Source organism: Marmota flaviventris, chromosome 2, assembly GCF_047511675.1.
Source record: "Marmota flaviventris isolate mMarFla1 chromosome 2, mMarFla1.hap1, whole genome shotgun sequence".
Taxonomy (NCBI): domain Eukaryota; kingdom Metazoa; phylum Chordata; class Mammalia; order Rodentia; family Sciuridae; genus Marmota; species Marmota flaviventris.
The window spans coordinates 27,479,607-27,506,013 of NC_092499.1; the positions used below are offsets into that span (position 1 = coordinate 27,479,607).

General features: G+C 40.1%; 1 protein-coding gene across 8 annotated transcripts in view; it reads right to left on the reverse strand.

Moving 5' to 3' along the window:
* Ttll5 (tubulin tyrosine ligase like 5) overlaps positions 1 to 26,407 on the reverse strand; it is a 261,390-nt gene that overhangs the window by 70,283 nt on the left and 164,700 nt on the right. For 7 of the 8 annotated variants that reach the window (XM_071607650.1, XM_071607651.1, XM_071607649.1 and 4 more), the window contains one exon: positions 6,324 to 6,519. In XM_071607650.1, coding sequence (XP_071463751.1) covers positions 6,324 to 6,519 — 196 coding nt within the window. Of the gene's footprint in view, positions 1 to 2,564; positions 2,930 to 6,323; positions 6,520 to 26,407 lie in introns of those variants that run through there. The other variant, XM_071607653.1, reaches the window with a different exon arrangement.

Sequence of the window (26,407 nt, forward strand, 5' to 3'; positions counted from 1 at the left end):
AAATAACTTTTCAAAGATAACTTCACAGGTGTCAATAGGTACTTGTTGAATGTATGAATGGCAACTTAAAATTGATGCAATAGTCTTCAATGACTGCTATTCACTGAATGTCTTATGATCAGGGAGGCAGGATATAGCCTGATAACCCAAGAGCTTAGATGTAGAGGCTGACAAACTGAGTTTAAATCTCTTTATTATTTATGTGACCCTGAGAAAGTTCAAAGAAGGTCTAACAACCTGTCCATGGTCATGAACTGGACAGGACCAAGATTTAAACTAAGAATTATTTGACTCCAAAGGTTGTCCAGAGTTTGCCTATGTCCAAAACAACTGAGGGTAGTTTTATGTGTATTATTTTATGTATTTTCAATATATTCTTTTTTTGAGAGAGAGAGAATTTTAAATATTTATTTATTTTTTTTAGTTTTTTTTTTTTTGGCAGACACAACATCTTTATTTGTATGTGGTGCTGAGGATCGAACCCGGGCTGCACGCATGCCAGTAGAGTGCACTACCGCTTGAGCCACATCCCCAGCCCCTCAATATATTCTTAATGGGTAAGAATTTAAAAAAAAAGTGGTTTGGCAAAATCAAATTAAATCATCCTAGGAAAAACCAGTAATAATAACTAAAAGCTAGAAACTAAGCGTTATATGAGTTCCTGAAACAGGCCAGGAGAAAAAACAAACAGAATAAAAGAACCAACCAGACAAACATGAAAGAAGCAGGAGGTTATGGCATTTGGGCCCACATGCTCTGGGACTTTAGAGCACGTGTGTGAGCAAGCGTGCACGCCCACCCACACATAAATTCGTCCCCTTGCCCACCCAGGTCTGACCTTTCCCTCTGAAACACCTCCTGCTGCTTGAGCAGTGCCCAGCCGCTCCCATGCTGGTGCTTGGATATAGAGCCTGCTGAATTTCTCCTCCTTCCCCTCCTCTCCACAACCCAACACACAGGGGCCAAAGGCTTAGAGAAACAGTGTTCCTTCCTGCAGGGGGTGCAGAATTTTTCTAGATATATGCAATGAACTTTTAGGAGCAAAATAACAAGACTTGGTTGGGTTTCTATGGGAATCTATGGGTTTCTATGGTGTGTATGAGGCTGTGCACAGACATACACACCATTAGAGGTTGCCAGGATGTGGAAGGACCCCTCGCAGGGAACACTGAGAGGCTACCTCTACTGGGCCCTGCTTGTTAGAGGAGCAGTCGCCTCCCTCCTAGGCTGGTCTGTAAACCTGGGCGTGGCAGGAAGGGAAAAGAGCAGACATGTGGAAGGATGAGAGATACTTGGGATGCAGTTTTCTCCTACCTTCAGTCACCTTACTCATGCTGAAAATTAAGTCTGCTAAAAACTGAAGGGCTTTGGAAAGAGAACAGAGCCGCTCAAGAACTAAACTGGTTTAAAGCGCTTCTCTCCCCTGTTGTCAATCAAAGAAACCAGCAGTTTTACCATGACCATCAAAATGTCCTTAATTTTCTGCTTTCTGGGCTCTTTCTTTGGTCTGGATGAGGCAGAAAAGAGAGGGAGGGAAGGCCCCGGTGGGGGGTGGGGAATGGGTTGGGAGCACAAGTGTAACAAAGGATCACTTGAACAGAAACTACTGAGTAATCGCTCTGGCCCGCGCCAAGAATAACATCAGCTCCATGTCGGCAATTAGAATCAGGTCAGCCGGGCCTCTCACGGACCCCAGCGTGCAGAGCTACTCATGCTGATGTCACCAGTAGTCACTGTTGCTCAAGCAGGGCCCCCGACTCAGCTGAAAGAAGAGTGTTTTTGCCTTGTCCTTCGGGGCAGGAGCCGACACACGATGGCTGTGCCAGTCTATAGCAGCCCCTCGCGGTCCCCAACAACCAAGACTCTGGCCTTGCCCCCCAACATCCTGAAACTCATCTTACATCAATTAATATATGAACAACACCTAGAATAGAACAATGCTTGGGAAAGGAACTTGGGATGCAGTAAGTGCTTATGAAGTGCTGGCTTGTTACTAACAAAACAGCAGGGAATCTGTCCTGCTATTTCTCTCTTGCCCACCCCGAGACTTGAATCCTGGGAGCTGAGATTAGAGAGCAGAATGTACCCTGATAAGAATGAGAAAAGAGGTATTTTGATAATTTATTTACGAGGATACTGTGGTCGATGAAGTGAAAAAGATGGCAACAAAGTTCTATAAAAATGATTGCCTGATATTTTATAAGGGCGACATTAAATTTTAACACATTCCGTTTTCCTTCCAAAAGACAGAAAACAAATAACTGAGGGAAGAAAATTTAATTTAAAATTTTAATTAATTTTTTTTTTTGGTATTTGGGATTTAATCCAGGGCACTTAACCACTAGGCCACATCCCCAGCTCTTTTTATTTTGAGACAAGTTGAGTAGGGCCTTGCTAAGTTGCTGAGGCTGGCCTCAAACTTGCAATCCTTCTGCCTCCGCCTCTCAAGTAGATGGGATTAGTTTTAACTAGCTCTTTAAGTAGATGTTGCTATAGACTAGGTGTCTGCAAAGTAGGGCCTGCAGGAAAAATCCAGCTTGCAGTCTTTTTTGTAAATAAAGTTTTATTGGAAGACAGCCATACTCATTCGTTTACATATTGTACATGGTTGTTTTTACTCTGCCCTGGCAGAATTGAGTAGCTGTAATGGAGACCCTATGTCCTACGAAGCTTAAAATATTTACTATCTGGCTATTTGCAGAAAAAGTCATGGACTCTGCATTGACTTAAAACAGTGTTTTTCAAATTGCTGAAGTTTCATCCATCAGGGCATAACAGCTCATAGTTTCAGTTTTGTCTTTTTTTTCTTTATCATGCTCTTCATCAAAAGGACTGGATCACACCCAATTTTCTTGTATCTGTCCTTGGATACCTCTGCCAATGGCTCAGTGTTACTTTCCTCTCACTTCCAGGTCACAGGCTCAGTCTTCTGCAGGGGTGGATTCAGGTCATGATGATTTCTGTATTTCTGAGTAAGCACAATGCTAGATAGAGATGAAGACCCAAACTCACTCTGTATCAGTGGTCAGAGATGCCCATGTTCAGACTCACAGCCTGAATCCGAGGGCCTGCTTGACATGAACACTTGCAACCAGCTGGAAAGCTAAGTGCTCTGATTAGAGGCAGAAGAGGATGGGCGAATTTCTTTGCATATAATGGGGAGAAAGGCCACATGATATTTCCCCAAAAAGGCCACATGATATTTCCCCAAACGTATTCAGGAGATCACTGTATGCAAGGCACTATGTGTAACAACAATGACTATATCATACCACCATACCATTCCATACCATACCATCCAAGAAGACCCCCTTAACATCCTGTTCCAAAAAATCATGTTTCTCTTCTAGATAGATGCTAGGTAACTTTTTTTTTGTTTTTTTAAGAAAGAGAGAGAGAGAGAATTTTTTTTTTTTTTAATATTTATTTTTTAGTTCTCAGCGGACACAACATCTTTGTTGTATGTGGTGCTGAGGATCGAACCCAGGTCGCACGCATGCCAGGTGAGCGCGTTACCGCTTGAGCCACATCCCCAGCCTGATGCTAGGTAACTTCGATTTTAATTCTGGTCACCAGTCTGAAACAGGAAGCTAACCAAATTTTATAACCTATATTCAAGGAAAGTGACTCCAATGTGCAAGGAGTTTATTAGAGAAGTACCATCTCTATCTAAAGGATTATCTCAAGGACAGAAATACAGGACAGACTCAGAATGAAAACAACAATTTGGTGATAATTCTCAGGCGGGTCTAGCACAGATAAGCTAAAACCAAAGGCTTAAAAATCTAAATGAGTGGCGTTTTTTTTTTTTCCTGTGGAGTGATTCTAAATATCCTCTGAAAAAAAGTGCTCTAAGTTACTAAATATACTTCATGTTAGAACATTTAATATCTTATTTGCTATTTAATTAGTTATAAACTCCTTAAGCTCACAGAATTTAGTTTCTCTAGCTCTCCCCACAGACCTAAAACTTCACCCTTACTCACTCTTACCTAAATCAGTTGTGGTTTAGAAAAACAGGGAGAAGGAACAAAATGATGTTATATACATATATAAAATCATGATGAATGATTTTCTGTTCCTTCTCCAGGAGACACGAGATAACTCCCTTCTTGGGAGTTCTGCCTCCTCCTTAAGATGGATATTCTGACAGATTCTAAAAAACATATTTTCCATATACTTCATAATTCAGTGAAACTAAACCAGTGTAATCCTCAGTGAAAAAAAATCCACACAAGAACAGCAGTACTCTAAATTTTCAAAGGAATGTGAGTTGCTGGAAGCTAATCAAAAGCATGAGAGGGACTTAAAAGTAAAGCAGTTTCTCAAAGTGAAAATCAGCAAAACTGCCTCTCTTTCCCCCAAACTTTAATGTCCTGCAAAATATCTCCTTTCATTTAAAAAAAAAAAAAAGTGTCCACTATTTCAAGGTACTGAAGTGTGGCTTAAAAGGGACCAACTGTCTGTATTCCCTGGAGCCACACGAGGGAAGTAAGGCTGAACAGTGAAGTCTCCACTATCCAGCACCTGATCAAGGTGGCACTCTCAAGGACTCAAATGACAGGAAGTTTGGAAGTGTAAAACACTTTAGGAAATGTTTGCAGATTTAAAAAAAAAAAAAAAAAAACAACAACAACAACAAAAAAAACTAGTACACACATTCCTATCTGCAATTGTGAAAATGCAAACTGGCTTACGTGCTTCTACTGTCCCAAAGATTTTCTAGATGAGGCAGTTTCTACATGGCAAAGGATAATGTTGTGATCAGAATGAGATGCCATATTCTACACTTCCAGATTGAAAAGTCTGGAAATTTCTCCTTTAAAAACAGTTTAGAGGGAATGGGGTTGTGGCTCAATGGTAGAGCGCACTGGGTTCGATCCTCAGCACCACATAAAAATAAGTAAATAAAATAAAGGTATTGTGTCCAACTACAACTAAAAGAAAAAAAAAAAAAAGAAAAAAAACAGTTTAAAGAACTATTTCACAAATGTTTGAATTTATCATTTCTCAATTATGATGTGTTAATTTACAGAGTAAATACCAGAGATAAAGGTAATCATATGATGAACTATGTTGAAAAAAATTAAATAATCCTATGTTATTCTGGATAGTAATGAAAAAAGTAAAGATACAGGGCATAATGATAATTAATTCACTTAGAGGATCAGAGGATAAAAAACCTTGGGGAAATGCTTCCTTTATCATTGAATAAGTCTTAATTCAGCACTAACTGATGTATACCATGAACTACATTTTTATAAAAAAAGAAGCAAGTGATAAGAGATCAAACTGATAGAAGGTATTTTTTTTCCATAAAATATAGGGAGGGCTGGGGCTGTGGCTCAATGGTAGAGCGCTTGCCTAGCATGTGTGAGGCCCTGGCTTTGATTCTCAGCACTGTATATAAATAAATAAAATAAAGGTCCATTGATTTTTTTAATCAATAGCTTCCCTATTTCCCTGTTTTTTTTTTTTAAACAGGGAAATAGGGAAGCTTACAGAATCAGTATTAATTCAGTTTAATACATCTGTAGAACATGTAAATGATTCTAATGATAATCCTGAATCATTAAGACAAAGCTAATTCTTAGTGACCTGACCTTTTGTAAGTCCCTTCTTCTTCTAAATGATTGGGGACATGCCGACAGATTAGTGTGATATACTGCACAGCTCCTCACACATATGCTCAGGGATTTCTGTTATTTCACAGACAGTGAGCAGGGAATGAAGATTTCACTCTAAGTTCCATAGCACAAGGATGCTTGCGTGTTGGGTCCTGTTAAAGTCCCACTGTTTAATAAAACATTGCCTAGCCTGTGATAGGCATTTGACAAAACATCTGTTGAATAAACAGCTGTCACTTACAGAAGACTGGTAATCTAACTTGTGACCATTTCCAAGTTATTTATTCCTTGATGGATCAATATGTACATATGTATACCAACTCTATGGAAGAAGAGAAAGAGTACATTTAGAAAGAAAGATGCTTAACATACTGGCTTTTAGGTATTTTGGAATTAGAGCCCTGGCAAGTTACTGAACTAAGAGCACATAACAGAAAGGGGAAAGACTACAACAGGGACTTTCGTACACACAAATGAAAGAACCGGGTCATGCATGGTTCCACATCATCTTCCAGTGAAGCCCATGTTACGGTTCCAGAACGGTTCTGAGAGGAGACTCCCTACAAACCATCTGCGCCAGCTGCTTTGGAAACCTTTCAGGATGTTAACTCTACATTGCCCGTTCACTCTTTTTTTTTTTTTTTTTTTACCAATAGAAGGAAGAGACAGCACATGGAAGGGCTCGTCTTGAATTACCTGGTGCCGGGCTCGACTCTGGTCCAGAAGCTGCCGGGACTGAAGTTTCTGTTGTTCCAGTTGCTGGAGAGCAAAATGCAGCTGGTAGCTGCCTGCCGTGGGGTGGTACTTGTGTTGGGGAGCCACCCCGGTAGCCTTGCTATAAGCGTTGTTCTCCACCTCGCCCTCCCAGGCAAAGCCACCTGTTTGGAGGCTCCTGAAGAGAAAAGAAAGCAGATTTCTTTGAGTGGCTGAGTGAACAATCCAAGGGGAAAGAGAGAAGTGTCTCAAGTATTTCTCCTTTACGGAGTCAGATGCAGTAGGAATTACCAATCTCTTTGTGTGACCAGTTATCTGACTCCTCCACTTGACCATGGTTCCACAAGGACAAGGACAGGGGTTGCTTAACTCCCCATCCTATTCTTAGCACTTATCGCCAGGCCTGGCGCACAAGCGGACTGTAAATATTGGCTGAATGCTAAATAACTGAAATAGTAATTTCATCCCCCTGTGACTGCCACAAGGACCTCCAAGAAGAGTCCAGAGAGCTTCAAATTCCTAACTGAAGGTAAAAACAGAGGTACAGTCATCTCTGTTAACTTCAAAAGTAAAGCGGTAAATTACACAGAATTCTCAAATTTTTAACCACCCATTTGTGAAGTATCCAAACTTATTATTCTAGAAGCTATTTCTATCTGAGCTTGTGTCCCCATTATGAGACAATATAACTGGAGTGAGAAGTCACTTTTTTCATCATTTCAAATTAACCGCAGTATAGCCCAGTATGGTCCCATCCAGGCTGACCTATACAGCCTATACACATGAGGAAGGCAAAGGGCCGGTGGCCTTCTTGACTGGTCAGTACCTACAGTACACCATTTAATACTCTGCCTGTATTCCTTGCCCAGATTGTTTTTTCTATTTGTTCTTTTTAGATAGACATGACAGTATTTTGACATATTATACATGCATGAAGCATAATTTATTCTAATTAGGATCCCATTCTTGTGATTGTACATGACTTGGAGTTTCACTGGTTCTTGCCCAAATTCTTAATCCCTAGATTCTGGTGACCATATCTGTACATACAGGCAGAGGTCTTCACAACTCTACGCACCTGTATCCCCCCCAGTCTCTTTCTTCCAGGTAGAAAAGTCCCCATTTATACCACTTTATATCCACGAGCACAGTTATTATTAAGACAAAACAAAAACAAAAGAAAAACAGAAAACAACAAGTTCTAGAGAGAATATGGAAAACTGGATCTTCTAAGCATTGCTGGTGGAAATGTAAATTGGTGTAGTCACTGTGGTTCCTCAAAAAGGAACACGAGATTCCCATATGACCCAGCAATTTCATATCCTCAGCGCTACACAAAAAATCAAATAACATAAAATCACTGATTCAGTAATTCTACTTCTATACATATCCAAATGAATTTAAATCAAACCAGAGAACTGTACACCAATATTTAAAGCAGCATTATTCACCAAGTCAAAAATTAAAAACAACTTCAACATCCATCAACAGATGAGTGAAGAATAAAATGTACAGGCTGGGGTTGTGGCTCAGAGGTAGAGCGCTCTCCTAGCGCGTGCAGGGCCCTGGGTTCGATCCTAAGCACCACATAAAAATAAATAACTAAAAACAAAGGTTTTGGGTCCAACTACAACTAAAAAATAAATATTTTTTAAAAAAAGAATAAAATGTACTATCTACATACATTGGGATATTAAATGGCTTTAAAAAGGAAGGAGGGGCTGGGGTATAGCTCAGTGGTAGAGCACTTTCCCAGCAAACATGAGGCCTGGGTTCAATCCCCAGCACTGCAAAAAGAAAAAAATTTAAAAAATAGAGAAAAGAAAGGAAATTCTGACACAAGCAGCATGCAATAACATGGATGGACCTTGAAGACACCATGTCACATGAATGCAGGAAATAACTCAGGAGCAAAAGGATAAATACTATATGATTCTACCAATATGAGGTAGGTAGACTAGAAACAAAGTAGAGGGGTAGTCGAAAGGGCAAGGGAATGAGGAATTCTTGCTCAGTGACTACAGAGCTTCAATTTTGGATAAAGAAAAATATCTGGAGATGGATGGATGTGATGATTGCCTAAGTGTCAATGCAGTAAATGCCACTGAGCTGTACACTTAAATGGTTACAGTGAAAAACTTTGTTACATATAGTTTAATACAGGATGGTTTATTTATTTATTTAGTTCCCATTTATTTTGACAACAACCCTATTTGGACTTTTTTTTTTTTTTTTTGGTGGGGATTGAACATAGGACTTTGTACATGCGAGGCAAGCACTCTACCAACTGAGCTATATCCCCAGCCCCTATGACTATTTGGTTGAAACTTCTCCTTAACACTTTGTTACTCTTCTCTGGACCCCCTTTTGGTTTCTGTCTTTTTTGGTACTTGGGATTGAACCCAGGGGTACTTTACCCACTGAGCCACATCCCCAGTCCTTTTTATTTTTTAAATTTTGGGATGGGGTCTCATTAAGTTGCTTAGAGCCTTGCTAAGTTTCTGAGGCTGGCCTCAAACTTGCAATTTTTGTGCCTCAGCTTCCCAAGTTGCTGGGATGCAGGTGTGTGCCACTACACCCAGGTTTGGACTTTAACTACTCTCTCTATATACACATATATTTTTCCTTTTTGAGTTACAGTGACCAGAAAAGTATATAGAGAAGAAACATTATAAAGATTCTCATAATGAACAACCTTAGACCAAACCTGGGCTTAGAGAAATGAGAGTGTGTCTTATTTGAGAGAATTGTTTCTAGTGATTTAAAACGTTGTATTATTGGGACTGGGTGTATCTCAGGGATACAGTGCATGCTTAGCATGCACCAGGCCCTGGGTTCAATTCCCAGCACCATTAAATACATAAATAAGCCTTTCTTATTCTCTCCTTTGGCATTAATGATTGTTTTGATGCTAGAGGTGTATCGACGCTGTGGTGAGGTCATGCAGAGCTCTCTAAGACTTGACCTGCAGCTCAGAGCACTGTGGGAGGAGCCCAGTCTACCTGCTGAGCCCAGGAGTGTGTGCTACTCTCTGCCTGTGGCCTTCCTCCTAACTTGGTAATTTCAGGTCTGTGCTTTGGTTTCCCAGCTTCTGTCAAAGAGATTTCCAAATACCCAGGAAAGAGTTTATATAATGTTACCTCTGGTATGTCACATCCTTTTCTCAGGGATGGGATGCTCAGTCTGACTCCCACATTTACGTTGCTCAATTACATACTATTGGCTAGTCTTCTTGGAGAACAGGACCAAAAAGCTCAGATTTCATTCATTAATTTGGCATGTGATCTTCTGTGATGCTCTGGAAGTGTCTCAATGTGCATGCTAGAAGTCACCTTTCCTAAGGGGCTTCTGGAGGTATGAAAAAATGTGGTGACCACTGATGGAACACAATTAAGCGCCTAAGTATATTAATCAAGTATAACCTTCACCGTGTAGAGTGTCGAGTGGGAGTGAAACATGGTTAGGAAGGGAGGAGCCAGAGGAACCTATTACCTCTTTTCTCATTTCTGAAGGAACAGAAGTTACTGAAGTTAAAAGAAGCAGACTGAGGGGCTGGGGCTGGGGCTTGGTGGTAGAGCACTTGCCTCGCACGTGTGAGGACCTGGGTTTGATCCTCAGCAAACCACATAAAAATAAACAAATAAAATAAAGATATTGTGTCCATCTACAACTAATATTAAAAAAAAAAAAAGAAAAAGCAGACTGAATAGCAAAAAGCTCTGTGTGAGCTGTAAGCAGAGGAGGGGCGTGGATGAAGAAAAGCTGGAAGGCAGGAGCAGGCCAATGAACAAATAAAGCACAAATGGAGGAAACAGGTGAAAAGGCAGAACCCTCCTTGGCCGAATAATTTTCAGACTGCTGTGCCAATTAGGGTAGGTACTATTCTGCGACTAGACTGAAACTGTTATTTTTAATCACTGGACCAAAGGTCAGAAACTTCATCAATAGTGATTGTGCTTCCATGCCTGGCTTGCTGGTTATAGAGGCTGCTAGCCAGAGTAGCAATCCCAACTCAGTGACCAGATGCAGAGGAGGTATGCAGCTATAAGGCTTATATCAGAATCCATTGCACAGGGCAGCTGGATTGGGAAAAAAAAAAAAAAAAAGTTTTAATAAGAAACATTCCCAGGAGGCATTTACTTCAATGCCTTCACAGTACAAATTAGAAATGGGAGCCTGTAACTAGGTCCCCCGGGTTGAGGATGATCATGGACAGGTTCTCAGCTATATGAACAGAGGCAGGGGTTTACGGATGTACAGCGGGCAGGAGAGTGGGCAAGAGAAGATCAAATAAGGGACTTCGGATAGGCAAAGTGTTCTTCCAACTGTACACACTGAACAGACTGGAACATCATAAACTTTTATAATGAAATCTGTTTTTAATCTCATCAGTAACATAAACTTTGTCTCCAAATCACAAAAGGATATTTCTCAAGCAAGTAGAGGCTTTTAGCAAACAGGCAGGAATATAAAAATTCCTGTGCTATATTTGGTGGGGGTAAGGGATGCTTAGTTGTGTAATGTAATAAGTACCTAAGAAACTCGATTGCTTTTTTTTTAATTTAAAATTTTTAAAGTTTAATTTTTAGTGCATATTAATTGTATAAATTAATGGGTTTGACCCCGACGTTTCCATGCATGCATATAATGTGCTTTGATTATATGTCTCTACTGGCCCTTTCCCAGTCCCCTTCCTTAAAAATCCCTCTTCTACTATTATGCTATCTTTTTCTTGTTAAGATTGCACATAAGAAAAAAAATATATAATTGTTCTCTTTCTGGGTTTGGTTTATTTAGTTTAAGTGATGATTTCCAGGTTCATTCATTTTCCTGTAAATGATAAAATTTAGATTATTTTTATGGCTGAATAGTACTCCATTGTGTATATATGTAGCATTTTCTTTATCTGTTCATCTGTTGATGGGCATCTAGACTAACTCCACTACTTGGCTATAGTGCTAATAGTGCCACAATAAATAAGGGCCTCTTTTTGGGTGGGTTTCTTTTCTTTATACCAACTCGATTCCTTCTGTATGACCAGGTTGGCTTGATCATATAGTAGATCTACTTTTAGTTTTTTGAGGAACCCCAAACTGTTTTCCATAGTGGCTGTACTAATTTAACATTCCCATCAATAGCATATAAGGGTTCCCTCTTGGCCAGCATTTTTTGTTGTTTTCTTGATAATAGCCATTCTGACTGGTATAATATTGAATCTCAATGTGCCTTTCTTTTCCTTGCAGTACTGAACCCAGTGGCACTCCACCACATAGCTTCATTTCTAGTCCTTTTATTTTTTGAGACAGAGCTTTGCTAAGTTACCCAGGCTGGCCTTGAATTATGATCCTCCTGCTTCAGCCTCCCAAGTAACTGGGATTACAGGCGTGCTTCAGTGTAATTCTGATTTGCATTTCCCTGAAGGCTAAAGATATTGTGCATTCTCATATATTTACTGTGGCCAGATGTACTACTTCTTTTAAGAAATGTCAGTTCAGTTCATTTGCCCACTTCTTATTGGATTACTTGTTCTTCTGGTATTAACTTTTTTGATTCTTTGCATGTTCTGGATAAGAATCCTCTGTCAGATGAATAAGCTGGCTGAGATTTTTTCCATTCTGTAGGATATCTCTTCACTCTGTTGACTGTTTCATTTGCTGTGAAGAAACTTTTTAGTTTGATGTACTCTCCTTTGTCAGTTCTTACTATTAATTCCTGAGCTATTAGAGTCCTACTCAGGAAATTGCTGCCTATAACAATATCCCCTGTTTGCTTCTGGTAGTTTCAAATCTTACGTTAAGGTCTTTGATACATTTTTAGTTGATTTTTATACAGGATGAGGCTCAAGATCTAGTTTTGGTCTTTTACAGGTGGGTGTCCAGTTTTCCCAGAACCATCTGTTGAAGAAGCTTTTGGGCACCTGTGTTGAGAATCAGGTGGTTGCAGGTGTTTCATTTTATTGGTCTGTGTGTCTATTTTTATGCCAACACTATGCTGTTTTGTTACAATGGCTCTACAATATATTGTGAAATCAGATTTTGCAATGTTTCTAAGCATTGAATTGCTTTGGCTATCTGGGGTCTCTTTTGTTTCCATATGAAGTTTAGGATTGTTTTATTCCTAGTTCTGTGAGGAATGTCATTGGTATTCTGATGGGATCTGCAGTGAATCTGCAGATTGCTTTTGGTGATATGGGCAATTTAACAACATGAATTCTGCCTATCCATGAACATGGGAGGCCCTTCCATCTTCCAGTGTCTTCTTCAATTTCTTTCTTCAGTGTTTTATAATTTTCATCGTAGAGGTCTTTCACCTCCTTGGTTAGGTTTATTCTTAGGTTTTTTTGTTTGATTGTTTTAATTCTTTGAGGCTACAGTGAATGGGAGTGTTTCCCTAATTTCTTTCTCTGAAAGTTCACTATTGGTGTATAAGAAAGCTACTGTTTTTGTATATTGATTTTTGTATCCTGATATTTTGCTAATTTTATCATTTTTTAAGAAATTTTGGTGGACTTTTTAGGGCTTTCTAGGTATAGAATCACATCATCTACAATAATTTTACATACTCCTTTCCTATTTTTATCCCTTTTATTTCCTTCCCTTGACTGACTGCTCTAAAGTTTTCAGGACTCTATTAAAAAAGAGTGGTTAAGAGTAGACATCCTGGTTTCATTCTTGATTTTAGAAAAAATGTTTCAAAAACCTGCTTGTTTTGAATTGTAGTGGGGTTACTTGGGTCATGGTATCTCACACTAAAAGCATAAACCTTGGGGATTACACTATACAAGCACTACAATGACTGACACAGGAGGCGATGTGTACTATAACCCGGGCTTTCCCTGATTTCTAGTACCTGAAGGTTTTTTGTTTTTTTTTTTTGATACTTTGGATTAAACCCAGGGGTGCTTAACCACTGAGCCACATCCCCAGCCCTTTTTATTTTGAGATAAGGTCTTGCTAAGTTGCTTAGGGCCTCACAAACTTGCTGAGGCTGGCTTTGAACTTGTAATCCTCTTTCCTCAGCCTCCTGATTATCAATTTGAGGGAACATGGAGAGAATCTGCAAAGTGCAAAATCTCCTCAGCATGTGGCTGGACTTCCCGTATAGACATGCTTTCAGCATCAAAATTTTCTGTGAGGGTTGTGATCTCACAAAAGTGGAAGGAAGGAGGTGAGATAGAGAATGGTGACAATGGTACACAGAGTGATTCTGCCATCCACTTCCCCAGCTTAGTCCACCCAGTCCCCACCAAACAGGAGCTACCATGTACACAGATGCCCTTGCCCCACTCGATGGGGTTTGGAACTCCATGCCTACATGTGGGAGGATATTACTGATATTTAATTAATGCAGGTCAAGGACATTAAATATCTAGAAATGCAAGGAACAGTCCTGTTTAAGAAAAATGTGTATTGTTCAAAATGCCAATGGTGCTTCTGATACAAGGCTATGAAAGATGTGCTCTCTGGGGAAAATCTTACTATTTCTTTTTCTTTGTTTAGTGGTAGGAACTGAACTCAGGGTTCCTCTATTACTGAGTTGCATCCCTAGTTCTTTTTATTTTATTTTTTTTTTAAATTTTGAGACAGAGTCTCACTAAGTTGCTGAGACTGGCCTTAAACTTTTTATCTTCCTGCCTCAGCCTCTTGAGTAGCTGGAATCGCAGATCTACCTAGAACCTTACTATTTTTTTTTTATAAGAAAGAATATTCATCTATTCCAATGGCACTTTCAGAAAATATATAGATATTTAAGGACACCAGAGGCTATATTTTCTTTGTCAATCAATTCTCAATCCTGAAAGAAGTAGTCTTGGCACACAGGAAGTGCTATAAATCCTAAGATGACAGAGGGACTCTCATGGGCAGTAGAAAGGTGCTGGCCAGAATAAGGAAGCCATGCCCATTAGATTAGAGAAGCATTATAATGTGGTAGGGATCTCTGTTGGCTTTTGGGGGTATTTCCAAGGACAAACTTAGAATGATTTTGCATGGAATAAATACTGTTCCATTACAAATGCCTCCCAGGGCAGCTGGGGCTGGCTCATAGTCACAAACACCAAATGGATAAGAAGAAAATAAGCAGAGAAGGCCCTGTGCATGGAAGCCTTTATCACATGTAGCTTCTCTGTGCTTTTTTTTTTAATTCTTAAACTTTCCTCATCTGCAAAAAGGAGATATGATAATAGTACCTGTCTGATACAAGTGAAAGTGCTAACCAATAGGAAGTACTTCAAAAAAGTACTACCCCTGCTAACACTACTATTGTTACTATTCTCTCCAACTCAATAATTCCATTGATGTTGCCAGAGAACTACAGTTTTCAGAGGCAGTATTTAAAAAACAAACTTAGCTGTTCATGGGCAGATGATCCTGTATTGCAAAGTTAGCACAATACAGTTGTCAATAGAGTAGTAGTAGTTGTAAAGTCAGAAAGGCTCCAAGTACTAAAAAGAAAAAAATGATACTCAACACTATTTCACTCCATACACAAACAAAATTTGAGGCAGACCACTGACCTTTCAACATAAAAGCTAGTGTCATAAAGTGAATGGAAGAAAATATGTGAGAATGTCTTTGTAACCTTGGAGCCGGAAAAGATTTCTTAAACAGAACACAAAAAGTTCTACTCATCAAACAAAAAAGTGATAAACTGCACTTCATTAAAATTAAACATTCTGGGATGAGGGTGTAGCTCAGTGATAGAACACGTGCCTGGGATGCAGAAGGTCCTGGGTTGGATCCCCAGCACAAAACCAAACCAAACCAAACCAAACCCAACAACAATAAAAACACTTCTGCTCATTAAAAAATGTCACTAAAAAATTAATAAGCAGGCCATACACTGGCAATACATACATACACAGGCAATACATACATGTGATAGAAGAAGTATAAAGAAGTTCTTATTGTTAATTGTTGGTTTCAGTAATGACAACACAGTTTAAAAATATGTACAAGATTTGAAGAGACATTTTACAAAAGAAAATAAGTAAATGTCCAATAAGCACATAAGAAGTTCTCAACATCAGTAGTCATCAGGGAAATGCAAATACCGTCATGCATCCACTAAGAAGTCTAAATCAAATGGACTGAACACCAAATGCTGGTGATCATGAGGAATGACTATAACTCTTATACACTACAGGTAAGGGTATAAAATAATATGATTGTTTCAGAAAACTATTTGTTATAATACTACTTCTAGGTTATTACCTAAAGGACATGAAAACATGGCTACAAAAACAAAACAAAACAACTATAGCTGGGCCACACCTGTAATCCCAGCTACTTGGAGATGAGGCAGGAGGACTGCATGTTCAAGGTCAACCTGAGCAATTTAATACGACCCTGTCTCAAATTAAAAAAAAAAAAATGAATAAAAAGGGCTGGAGATAGTGGTAAAGCATCCCTGAGTTCAATTCCCAGTATCAGAGGGAATTTTCATTGAATATGTCTTTAGAATTGTAAAAAATTGGAACCAATCCTAATGCTCATTATTAGAAAAGATAAACAAACTGGTCTATTCACACAGTGTAATACTACTCAAGGAAAAGGAATGAACTACTAATGTAAGCAAAAAAAAAAAAATGACTGTCAGAAACGTGTTGAGTGAAAGAAGGCAGACACAAAAAAGTAAACACGGTATGATTCCCTTTACATGAAGTCCAAAGAATAGGCAAAACGAACACATGGTGAGAGAAGTCAGGAGAGGATTACTGTACAAAGAAGCAGTATTGACCAGGAAGAGACATAAGGGAGTTCTGAAGTGTGGTGGAAATGCTCGATGTATTATGTTAATGGCGGTTATGAGGACATATGAAATTGTCAAAATGCATCAAATCGAACATGTATTTTTAGTTTATGTTATTAAACTTCAATTTAAAAAGACAAATATGCAAGAAAAAAGTTATAACATTTTCATTTATCTTTCATTGAGACCTTAGTTATTATTTCCTGTTCTGTGCATATGTTACTTTACTTTCCTGATTTTAGCTATGATAGTACCTTTGTGTATACCTTGCAATACTGGGATCCTATACCTGAGGAGTTGTTTCATTTCAGCACAACTGAACCCACATTTACTGGATACTGTTCCTAGGTGCTTAGGGAACACCGAGGAGAAACACACTTAGGACCTGCTCTCCAGAAGCTCATGTTTTGGAGGATTAACATCAGTAATGAAAGGGTTTGGGAATACACGGCATCTACACAGGGGCTTAAACCTAGGAGGACAAGGGTTATGTGAAAGTCAAGGTGAAGTGGCCTATATGACAGTGATGAAAATCATGTTAGTCTAAAAAATGAAACAATCTGGCCTGGTCTGCAGAAGTTAGGGGAACATAAGCAAGTGACAATGATTAACTCAGCACTACGGGATGAAAAGGAGAAACGTTGGTTCTGAAAAACTGAACCTGAGGATGTGACATGGAAAGTCCTAAGAAGGTAGAAGAGAGTCGCTAACATTTTAAGTAGTTAGAAAACAGTGCAGCGGTCATGATGGTCAAGTTCACAGTGTTAGGATCACACAGTGTAGGCACTGTGAAGAAAAAACAAAACTGCTTATAAAATGCATTCAATAAACGACTGAGAACCACTCTCCTTAGTGAAAAAAGTAAAAGTCAAATTGCATTTAATAACACTAAAATCAAGTACTAACAAGTCAAAATTTATAAGGTAAATCACAAAGTAAACGTAATGTTAATAACCGTTGTTAACTGTTGACTGCGAGCCTGGCTTTCTAGGCAAACAAAATTTGTGCCTTACATTATTTAAGAGGAATGAGTTAGACAGACCTGCCAAGAGTTCATGCTCATGGTGATAGATACTTTGGTTCTTAGAGAATCGGTGTATTGGAATTTCATTTTTAAATGACCTCTTTAGGCATAGTGAAGAAACTAATTTTTTTTTTTAACTTTTGACTCTGTTCCTTAAGACAAGGGCATACTCTACCTTTTTCTATATTGAATCTGTGGAGTTATATTGAGATTGTTCTTCTGCAGGAAGAGTTAAAGCATGAGACAGTATTAGAAATATTGAAAAGCTCAGAAATGATCTGGAAAAGCTATGTGAACTTGAACTTGATATATAATATTAGGTCAAAAGCACAGACCTATATGAAATTATCAGTGCTAGCTGATCTTATTGCTTGACAACAGGATAAAAAGACTTTAAAAAGCTTGAAATATTTTGCTTACTTGAGAGGATGAAAGGCTCTTGGGAAAGGATTAAATAAATAATCCAAGAAAGAGGGGGAGAGAGGAGGGGAGGGAGAGAGGAGGGGAGGGAGGGAGGGGAGAAAGGGAGAGAGAGGGTGAGCACGTGTGTGCAAATGTGTGAATATGATTTTGTTTGCATGAAAACCAAAGCCAGGGTTAGTGAGAGAAATCTGGAGCAGTGGAGGCTTTCAGCCCTGGAGCCACACCACAAGTTCGTAACTGGACCAAACCAGACTGGGAGGCAGCATCCTAGTGACCTAGAGCTGGGATCTGGAACAAGACTGCTAGGTTCAAATCCTGGTTGTACCACTAAGAGCAACATATTTAACCTCTCCATGCCTTGGTTTCCTCAGCTGTGAGATGGGAATAACCGTCAACCCCACCTCTCACAGGCTGGCCCCAGGATTAAATGTGATAATGCTGTAAAGCATCTATTACAATGCTGGCACGTGTAATAAATGTTAGCTACTGTTAACATTCTTCTTATGGAAAGTGAAACCAAACCTTTGGTTGGGATGGGAGTGGAGTGAAGACAGTAAGGAACAGAGGTGAGCAGTTCTGTTACTTCCCAGAAAGAAGAGAGGCAAAGAAGTTTTTTGATCCCCTATCAAGTACTGTGTCCATGTGGGGTAACCAGGGTAATAAGTGAGGGGAGTGAAACGAATGGATCCAGGATGTGTGATCAGGAGGGCAAAGTTCACTTGCCAATCTCACCTACCAGGGACAGGTGTGGCGCTGCAGCCCTGCAGGAGGGGACTCAATGGTGGAGGCCTAACTGCTATCAGCCAAGCCAGCTGGAGAATAAACTCAGGCAAGGTTCTGGCTCCTGCAGGTAAGTGTGGGTTTACTAAAGACATTCATCACAGGGAGGGCCAACTATTGGGGCCCTGGAGCACTGAGGACTGAGAGGGATCATCACACTCCTCCTCCTTCTCCCCAACCTCAAGCCTAAACTACCAGCAGTGGCCACACCCCCTTCCACGTTTGCAAAATGAAAAACAGAAGTGATTTTTTAAGGAACAAAAACAATGTATTCTCAATGCCTTAAACCTGAGAAACAGAAAAAAATTCTAGAACAAAAGTCATGCATGACCCAACAAATAAAGAAGCCTACTATAAACATTTGTCAACATTCTGATGCATAGAGTGATTCTGAATTATCTGCCGTATAACCTGCTTTTTTTTTTTTTTCATCTAGTGATAGCTGCAAACATTTTCCCACATGATAATATTCGGGTTTGACAGTTCTTATTCCATTGTTAGTCTCTGTAACACTTACTAAACCCTTAAGCTCAACACTTAAGCCTTCGTCACACTTGAGTTTTTGAACCCATGTGGAAAGGTCATGTTTTTTCTTAAGATTCATCATTCTAGTCTTTAAATTACTGCAAACCTGATGTCATCCAAAGTTTTTATTATGTCATGAAAATCCCACTTCTTATCATCTGAAAATAGGATTCATGTCTCTTCTAGATTCAGGAGTGTCCAACAAATGGTAGGCACCTAAATAAATATGAATGGATAAATGAATTCATTGATAAAAATGGTGAACTAGTGAGCCAATGACAGGAACTTACTTCCCAAAGTTACACTGATTCATGGTTTGGGTATATATACCCATTTAGTTAACAAATATTCTTAATGATAGCATTATTCACTTTTCTCTCTTGTGCTCACAAGATTCCATTATGTCTTGCTGAAACTCAGTTACAGTCATTCTTTTTTTAGTTGCCTGATCTTCTCTCACTAAAGTAATTCTACCATGAAGGCAAATGAGGTTAGTCTAGCAAGACTTATTTTTTTCATTAATCAATGCTATGTTTAAGTGATTCCCTTTCTCCCTCTCTAAGGCCTGCCAAACCATTGGTTTGCTAATCTATTAGATTTGGGCCTGAAATTGACAGCTTAATGATATATTCTGCATCTAATTTATCTCTCTCTCTTCCCTTCCTTTCCCAGTATATGAGCTCCTGCTTTGCACATTAAATTATCCACTGAACCACTATCACAAACACTAGAAACATAAATCAGGAATTAGCAATCATATGAACTGCTCTTCTTTGAACACAGCAATTCAACAGAGAAAATAAGAAAGCTTGACTCCTGATGAGTTTCACTTTCCTTGATGAATTAAGAGTTTGGGACAACGATGTGCCCTGAAAACTAAAACCCTAAATAAGAAGAAGATGTACATCAAATAGCACTTGAAAAATTGATCTTTCCCCTATTGTTTACTATATATCTTAGCAGAAAAGCTGAAGGCAGACTAGAATGACAAATTAAAATAAGGTGACTCAAAATCAACAAAGGAAAAAAAAAAATGTCAGAAGATACTAAGAACATGTGCAGGATCCAAGTAAGATATCAAGTTTGAAACACAAAACTACAAGCAACTGAGAAGAAAACTTTCCAATGATTCATTTAATAAACAGATTAAAAAAAAAGAAAAAGAAGCAGTAGTATGGGTGAAAAGATGTCGGGGGATATTCTGACTAACTGTACTTTGATTTTACTAAATAATTATGTGACAGTGTCATAAATTTAGAAGAACACACTGAGGTATGTCAAAAAGCTAGGATCTGATATGCCTGTCCTTTAAGAGTACAGTGCGATCCCAGCCAGCTGGACTTGACAGTGGATGCAGAATGCGAACCAGACTTAGGCTGTCTCCACACCCCTACCACTCCATGATTGATGGAATGGTCCCCAGGAGGAGGAAATAAGGACAAAGTTGGATTTCTTAGTACATCTGGCAGAGACTCTGGGAGCTAGCTTTATGGAACACAAAGCTAGATATAAAACCAAACCTCTCCAAAGGTTAAGTTCATAGCACTGTTCTAGAAGGCAATTTTGGATCCTGGGAGACGGCCAGTTATGTAGACTCCTTGGTCCTTTATCTATTCGTTTTCTGGATCTGAAAAAACAGACTGATCCTTAGCCTTATGAACAAGAAATGTCTTTGATCCAGCTCTTTATTTTGGCATGACCAGCATACCACATGAAGCCCAAAAAATGTAGCTGTGAGCTAAAAAAGAAGTGAGCGAAGAGTGACCTTTAAGAAAGCCAAAGGAGAACTCCCTGACACCAGTCCATTCAACAGTGAAGGCCGAGTCCAGCTCTGGAGGATTTTTATCAAATAAAGGGAAAAGTCTGATGCCTTGTGACAATAATGGAGGCACAGACAGGCACAGCTGGCCCCTGTAAAACTGACGGCCATCACCTTGCTTTCACAGCCTGTAGAAGCAAGCCAGGAAAAGCTTTTAGAGTGAAAGCTAATGTTCAGATTGTCCAGGGCAGCTGACGTGCCAGTTTCCAAGAACATCCACACCGAATCCTAGCCGGGTTCAAACCCAGTGCACACAAACAGCCTGCAAAGTGTCACAGTTCCTGCCCCATCATAGCAGCGGGGCTCCCTTCACTTCTCCCCTTTTCCCAGGAAGCGAAACAGCAGGCAACTTGGCACAGTCAAGGCCACAGCTTTTCTGGCTCCAGGAACCTGCCTCTGTCCCCTCCCTGAGACGGCCAAGGGAAATGAGAGGCAACTCCAAAAACTCCACCCTTCTTCTTCTTCTTTTTCTTTTTTTTTTAAAAAAACCTTTCCACCTGTCCTTTTTCTTTCCTTATAACTAAAAATGTTTTTAAATAGGGACAATACTGGGAAATCACAAGAATGGAGATTTCTTTTTAAAAAGCTATACGGCCAAAGTAGGGGAAATAAAATGTACACTTCTGGTTGAGTCTTTTTCCTCTGGCAGTACAGACATAACTGCTACAAGGAGCCCGTTCCCGAGCTACCTTCACATACAACCTACGCAAACAGCTAGCTCTTCACCACACTAGGCCCACGGCTTAGTAACCATGGCACATGTTTCTGTTATACCACAGGTAAACTGAATTTGCTCAAGATGAACTAGAAGGCCTAGTCCAAGGTCACGGTTGGCATGAAATAGAGGAACCTGTATTTGATAGGATCAGACCATGAAAACACACCATCCTGCACCTCAGCACTTGCACTGAATACCGTGTCATTGCCAACCCCAGGACAGGCAGCAGAACAGAGGACAGTGTGAGTGCAGTCCCTGGAAGAGCAGCAGCAGCAGCACCCTGGAACTTGTTAAACAACGACAACAACTGTGTCTCACTCCACGCCTACTCTGGGGTTGGTCCCAGCAAGCTCATCAGAGGATTCTGATACACCAGGAGAATCACTGGTAGGGTGATTACAAGTACAGATTCCGCCTCCTCGTTGCTGACTTTGAATCCTGAGTGCCACTGAGCAACTGTGTCATATTGGGAAAGTTATTTCATCTCCCCTGGGCTTAGTTCCTTCATCTGTAAAATGGGTGATAATAATACTCAACTCACAGAGTAGCTGTGAGCACTAAATCAGCTAACACATGTTAAGGTCCTAGAACACTTGCTGGCAAAAGTCAAAAATAGCTATTAAATGAATTGGGTGCATAAAGCAATTAGTTACTATTATTTGTGTTATTTTTGAGTTTCATGGGCCATAACACAAATTTCTCACAAACTAATATAAATTCTTGTATCCAATGGTAACTGTGCCCTCTTGGTATAGAGGCAGATCATTTTGGGTATGAATATGATAAAAGTAGAAATAGAGAATTTGCATTTTAGGGATTGAATTAAATATAAATCTGTATCTGTAAAGCTCAAAATTCAGACATTACACTTGCTGATGAAAAAATGCATGATTCATCTGTATGTGGCCTAATTCGCCATGCACCAAGTCCATAAATGATTTGGAGGCTAACAGGGACATCTTTCATTACCTCTTCCTTTTCACAAAAAAAAAAAAAAATGGTTTTCATCTAAATGCTACAGCCATTAAACCAAATATGCTTGCTAACCCAGAGCTGAAATGACACATGACAGTTAAGAGACGTGCTGACAAACACCTGTATGACTAGGCTATTGAAAGGAGCCAAGAGGACAGAACAATCCATGTTTCCACCTGCTCAGAGTCAACAGAGATCTACTGTATAATTACCCATCATGTAAAGTGGCCATTCGGATGGGCCTGACCTGCTGGGTCAAATCTATGAAAGAAAGTTATATTCAGAGCCAGCAAACAAAGCAAGGAGCAGTTTAATCCAAGTTATAAATACAAGACATATATTTATGGTCAGTTTCTCAGGTTATTGATGTTTTCTGTCCCCATACAAAGCCTTCTATGACACTGACCCTTATGAAATGTGGACAACTGCACAAATCCATAGCCTGGGATGAAGACATCATGAGGCTGAATTGTATGGCTCCAGCTACTACATTTCTCTTTACTTGTGTCCACAAAAAGATCATTTCTCATTCCACCAGGGCTGGTTTCAGAAATACTCCCATCTCCCTTCGCACATCATCATCAATAAACAGGTGTAACTAGTCCAGGATGCCACCGTGAAAAGACCAGTGGTGACCAGGAGGGATGTTGAGAAGCAGGAGATTTCACATCAGAAAGAACTGGTCTCCTGCACCATCACTCACTTGCTGAGTGACCAAGACAAATGGTGACCTCTCTGATGATGTAACCACTCATACACGAGCAGAACGCCGTCCATGTTACAGCCATGTTTTCAAGAATAATAGGATGGATCACACAGAGCCCAGAAGCTGGGTGCTCAATTAATGTTAGTGTCTTTTCCTTGTCTTCCTTTTGTTACTCTCTTTAACAAAGAACCCAATCTTATTACAAAATTAGGAAAGTATTTATGAGTGAATATCCCATGGTAGGGTACTTTAAGCACTGCGGCAGCCACGGTACTTCAGCACGTTCTGTTCCAGTCTTGTCCCAGTATGTTGTGATTGCTGCTGGCCACTGGACTAGGAACAGGACACTAGCTTTAGTTTTAGAGAGCAAGAGGAAGGGAACAACTTCCTAAGGAAGGCTTCAAAGCAGATAGGACATTTTACCTGGGTCTCCAAAGGTGATCAGCAATCCCAGGCAGAAGGAAAAGCAGTGAAAAGAGCAGAGAACAACAGGAAAGCCAAGGTGGCCAAATGGAAGGAGTTGGGGAGGGTGCATAGATGCTGTCTCTAAAGCTGGTAGAGAGAGAGCTCTCACACATTCTGAAATAGAAATGTCACTGGTCAAAACTGCCATTTAAGCACAGCACAGCACAGTAGCTTTAACTGGGATGTCCATGAACTCATGAAGAAGTTGCTGTCTAAAGGATTAGAACCATTAAGGTTTGGGGAATGCAAAGGGCACAGGTGAGTGTGGCGCAGGGTGGACAAGCATGTCTTTCTAATGTCTGATTCCAAGGTGAGCTCTTAAGATACCTCTTTTTTTGTTTGCCTCCAGGCCAACCTGTTGAGACAGCATTATTCCATTTTACAGATGAGAAAATTGATGCTTAAGGCTAAATACTTTCTACAAGTTCACATAAGAATTAAGCAAATAGCTGTTTTTAAACCTAAGTCTGTATGCCTCCACAGTAACACTGAACAGAAAAATCAGAACTTAAAACATCCCTTGCCAAAGACTTTCTAACAAACTACTCTTGTTGTAGACCTTTGTTTTAGAATACTAAAATCATTCAAATATCTACACAAATATATTCAACTGAAATTTGATAAAACTCCAAAACCAATAGAATGGAGGAACAATAACCTTTTTAAGACACTTGTTGTTAATAAATGGTGTTGGAAAAATTGCATGCCCATCAGCACACAACGAACCACAACCTAAATCTCATACCACCTATAAAATTTAACTCGGAATGGATCATAGACACCCAACCACAAAATCAGCTCAAAGATGACTTAAAAACTTTTACAGACAAGAGATGTTTCACATTTAGCTGTATGTAATACGAGGATCATGATAAAGAAGGGTAGGTGTTTTTCTTTTTTTTTTTTAAATATTTCTTTTACTTGTTCACCTTTGTTTTTACTTATTTTCTTTTACGTGGTCCTGAGGATCGAACCCAGGGCCTCGGAGGCGCTAGGTGAGTGCTCTACTGCTGAACCACAACCCCAACCCGGGTAGATGTTTTTCTTGCTTTAATCTCAGTGAAGGCTTTAACAAGCCAGGCAGCACAGTGGCGCATGCTTGTGATCCCAGCAGAGGCAGGAAAATCACATGTTCAAGGTCAGACTGGACAACTTAGATTTGGTTCAAACCAAAAAATTTTTTAAAAGGCTGGGGATGTTGCTCAGTAGTACAGCACCCCTGAATTCAATCCCCCAAACTGCAAACAAAACAATAAATGACCTTTAACCTTGCTAGAAGGTAAAGAAAATGAGCCAACTGGGTCACACAGAGGTCACGCAGCCCGCACAGCTGAGCACAGTCTGAGCATCATTGGCTCGCCAGTGCTGTCTGCTCTGTTGCCACCACTGCCCTACATTCAGTGGCTGTCCCTCTGAAATGGGAAATACTTGACACACACAAAAACAATCTTTTCTTTCTAGTGTAAGATGGACTTTGAAAGCCACGTGGACAAAGTTTGAATCTAGATGGAAGTGAAGGGCCAGCTGAACCAGGAGCTTCATTCAATACGCCCTTCCTTGGATGAATGGCTGGACCAAGAGGCAGATGACTGTGTAAGACATGGAAGTCACAGGGTCAGGCAAAGCCCTTCATCTCTGAATGGCCTTTACATCTCTGTTGCAGTGGCAAGAATGGACAACCCAGAGAGACTAAGGCCCAAGACTCCAATAATGCTTCCACTTCCCACTGGCATAGAAGACACCTCAGCTGGAGGGCTTTCAAATAACGGACTATTACCAATGGAAAAGGACCATCTGCCTGTCATGTGAGGGTTCTCATCTCCTTTTAAGTTCCCCTTGAGACAGCAAAATGAGGAGATACCATCATGGTAACTGGTAAGCCAAGCAGGGGGCCTGCTGTTCATAGGAGAGATTCTGGTGCACAGAGAGGGTTCTGAGCAGGCAGGTGCTTTTCTCTTCATCCTTGGCCTTGGCCTGCCTTCTTCCATCCACAGGGGCACGAGGGGCACAGAACCCGTCTGTGCACCAGAACTTCCTCCCAGCAGGCACTACCTCTGAATCTCAGTTGAAGGAGCATCCAGGCAGGGAAGGGTTAAGGTGTGTCCTGGCTGCTGGCTCTCCAGTATTATCACTTTGAAAAGCCGCAGCGTTTACAGGAAGAGTGTGAGAACGCCATGGTGTGCCCAGCCAACATTTGGTTCCCATTACCGTGAATAATCTCTTTCCTCCCTCCTCCCAACCCCCACCTTTCTCTGCTTTTTCCACATTTTATATTAAAAGTACATCAAACAGTTTTCTTCCTTCTTAATATTTTCCTTAAGCTTCTTTCACTCAGTTTTCTGGGTTCTGTGACTTTCCTGGTTATTCATTATTGAGGGAGGGAGGAGGATTAGGCTCCTGGGTGAAATTGGTAAAAAAAAAAAAAAAACAGAACCAGGAGAGAAAAGCACCTAAGAAGTGTGAGGGAAAGAAGATGCAGATTCGGGGATGCTTTCTAGCTTTAATGACATAAGAACAAGCCCAGAGAACCCTCCCCCTCCTGGCTGTCTTCCTGTCCCAAAACACCTCTAAGGTAATGTATCTGAAGACAGGTTCTCCTCTTAATTCCTTTATCAGTAAAAATGGGAGGTAACTTGTATACAATGGTCCAGGTAATAGCTGGAAAGGTCAATGGCAGGCCATGCAGGCCGAGGACAAGGAAAGGACGCGCTTCTGCCCTCCAGACTGGGAGTCGGGGATTGGGACGCCCTTCCTGTAGGCCAATTTTGACAGTAACTATAAAGATTCAATGTGAACATATTATTGATCCAACAATCCCACTTCTAGAAATTTGTTCTCCAGAAATAGTTGCACATGTGCACAAAGATATATGTACAAGGGA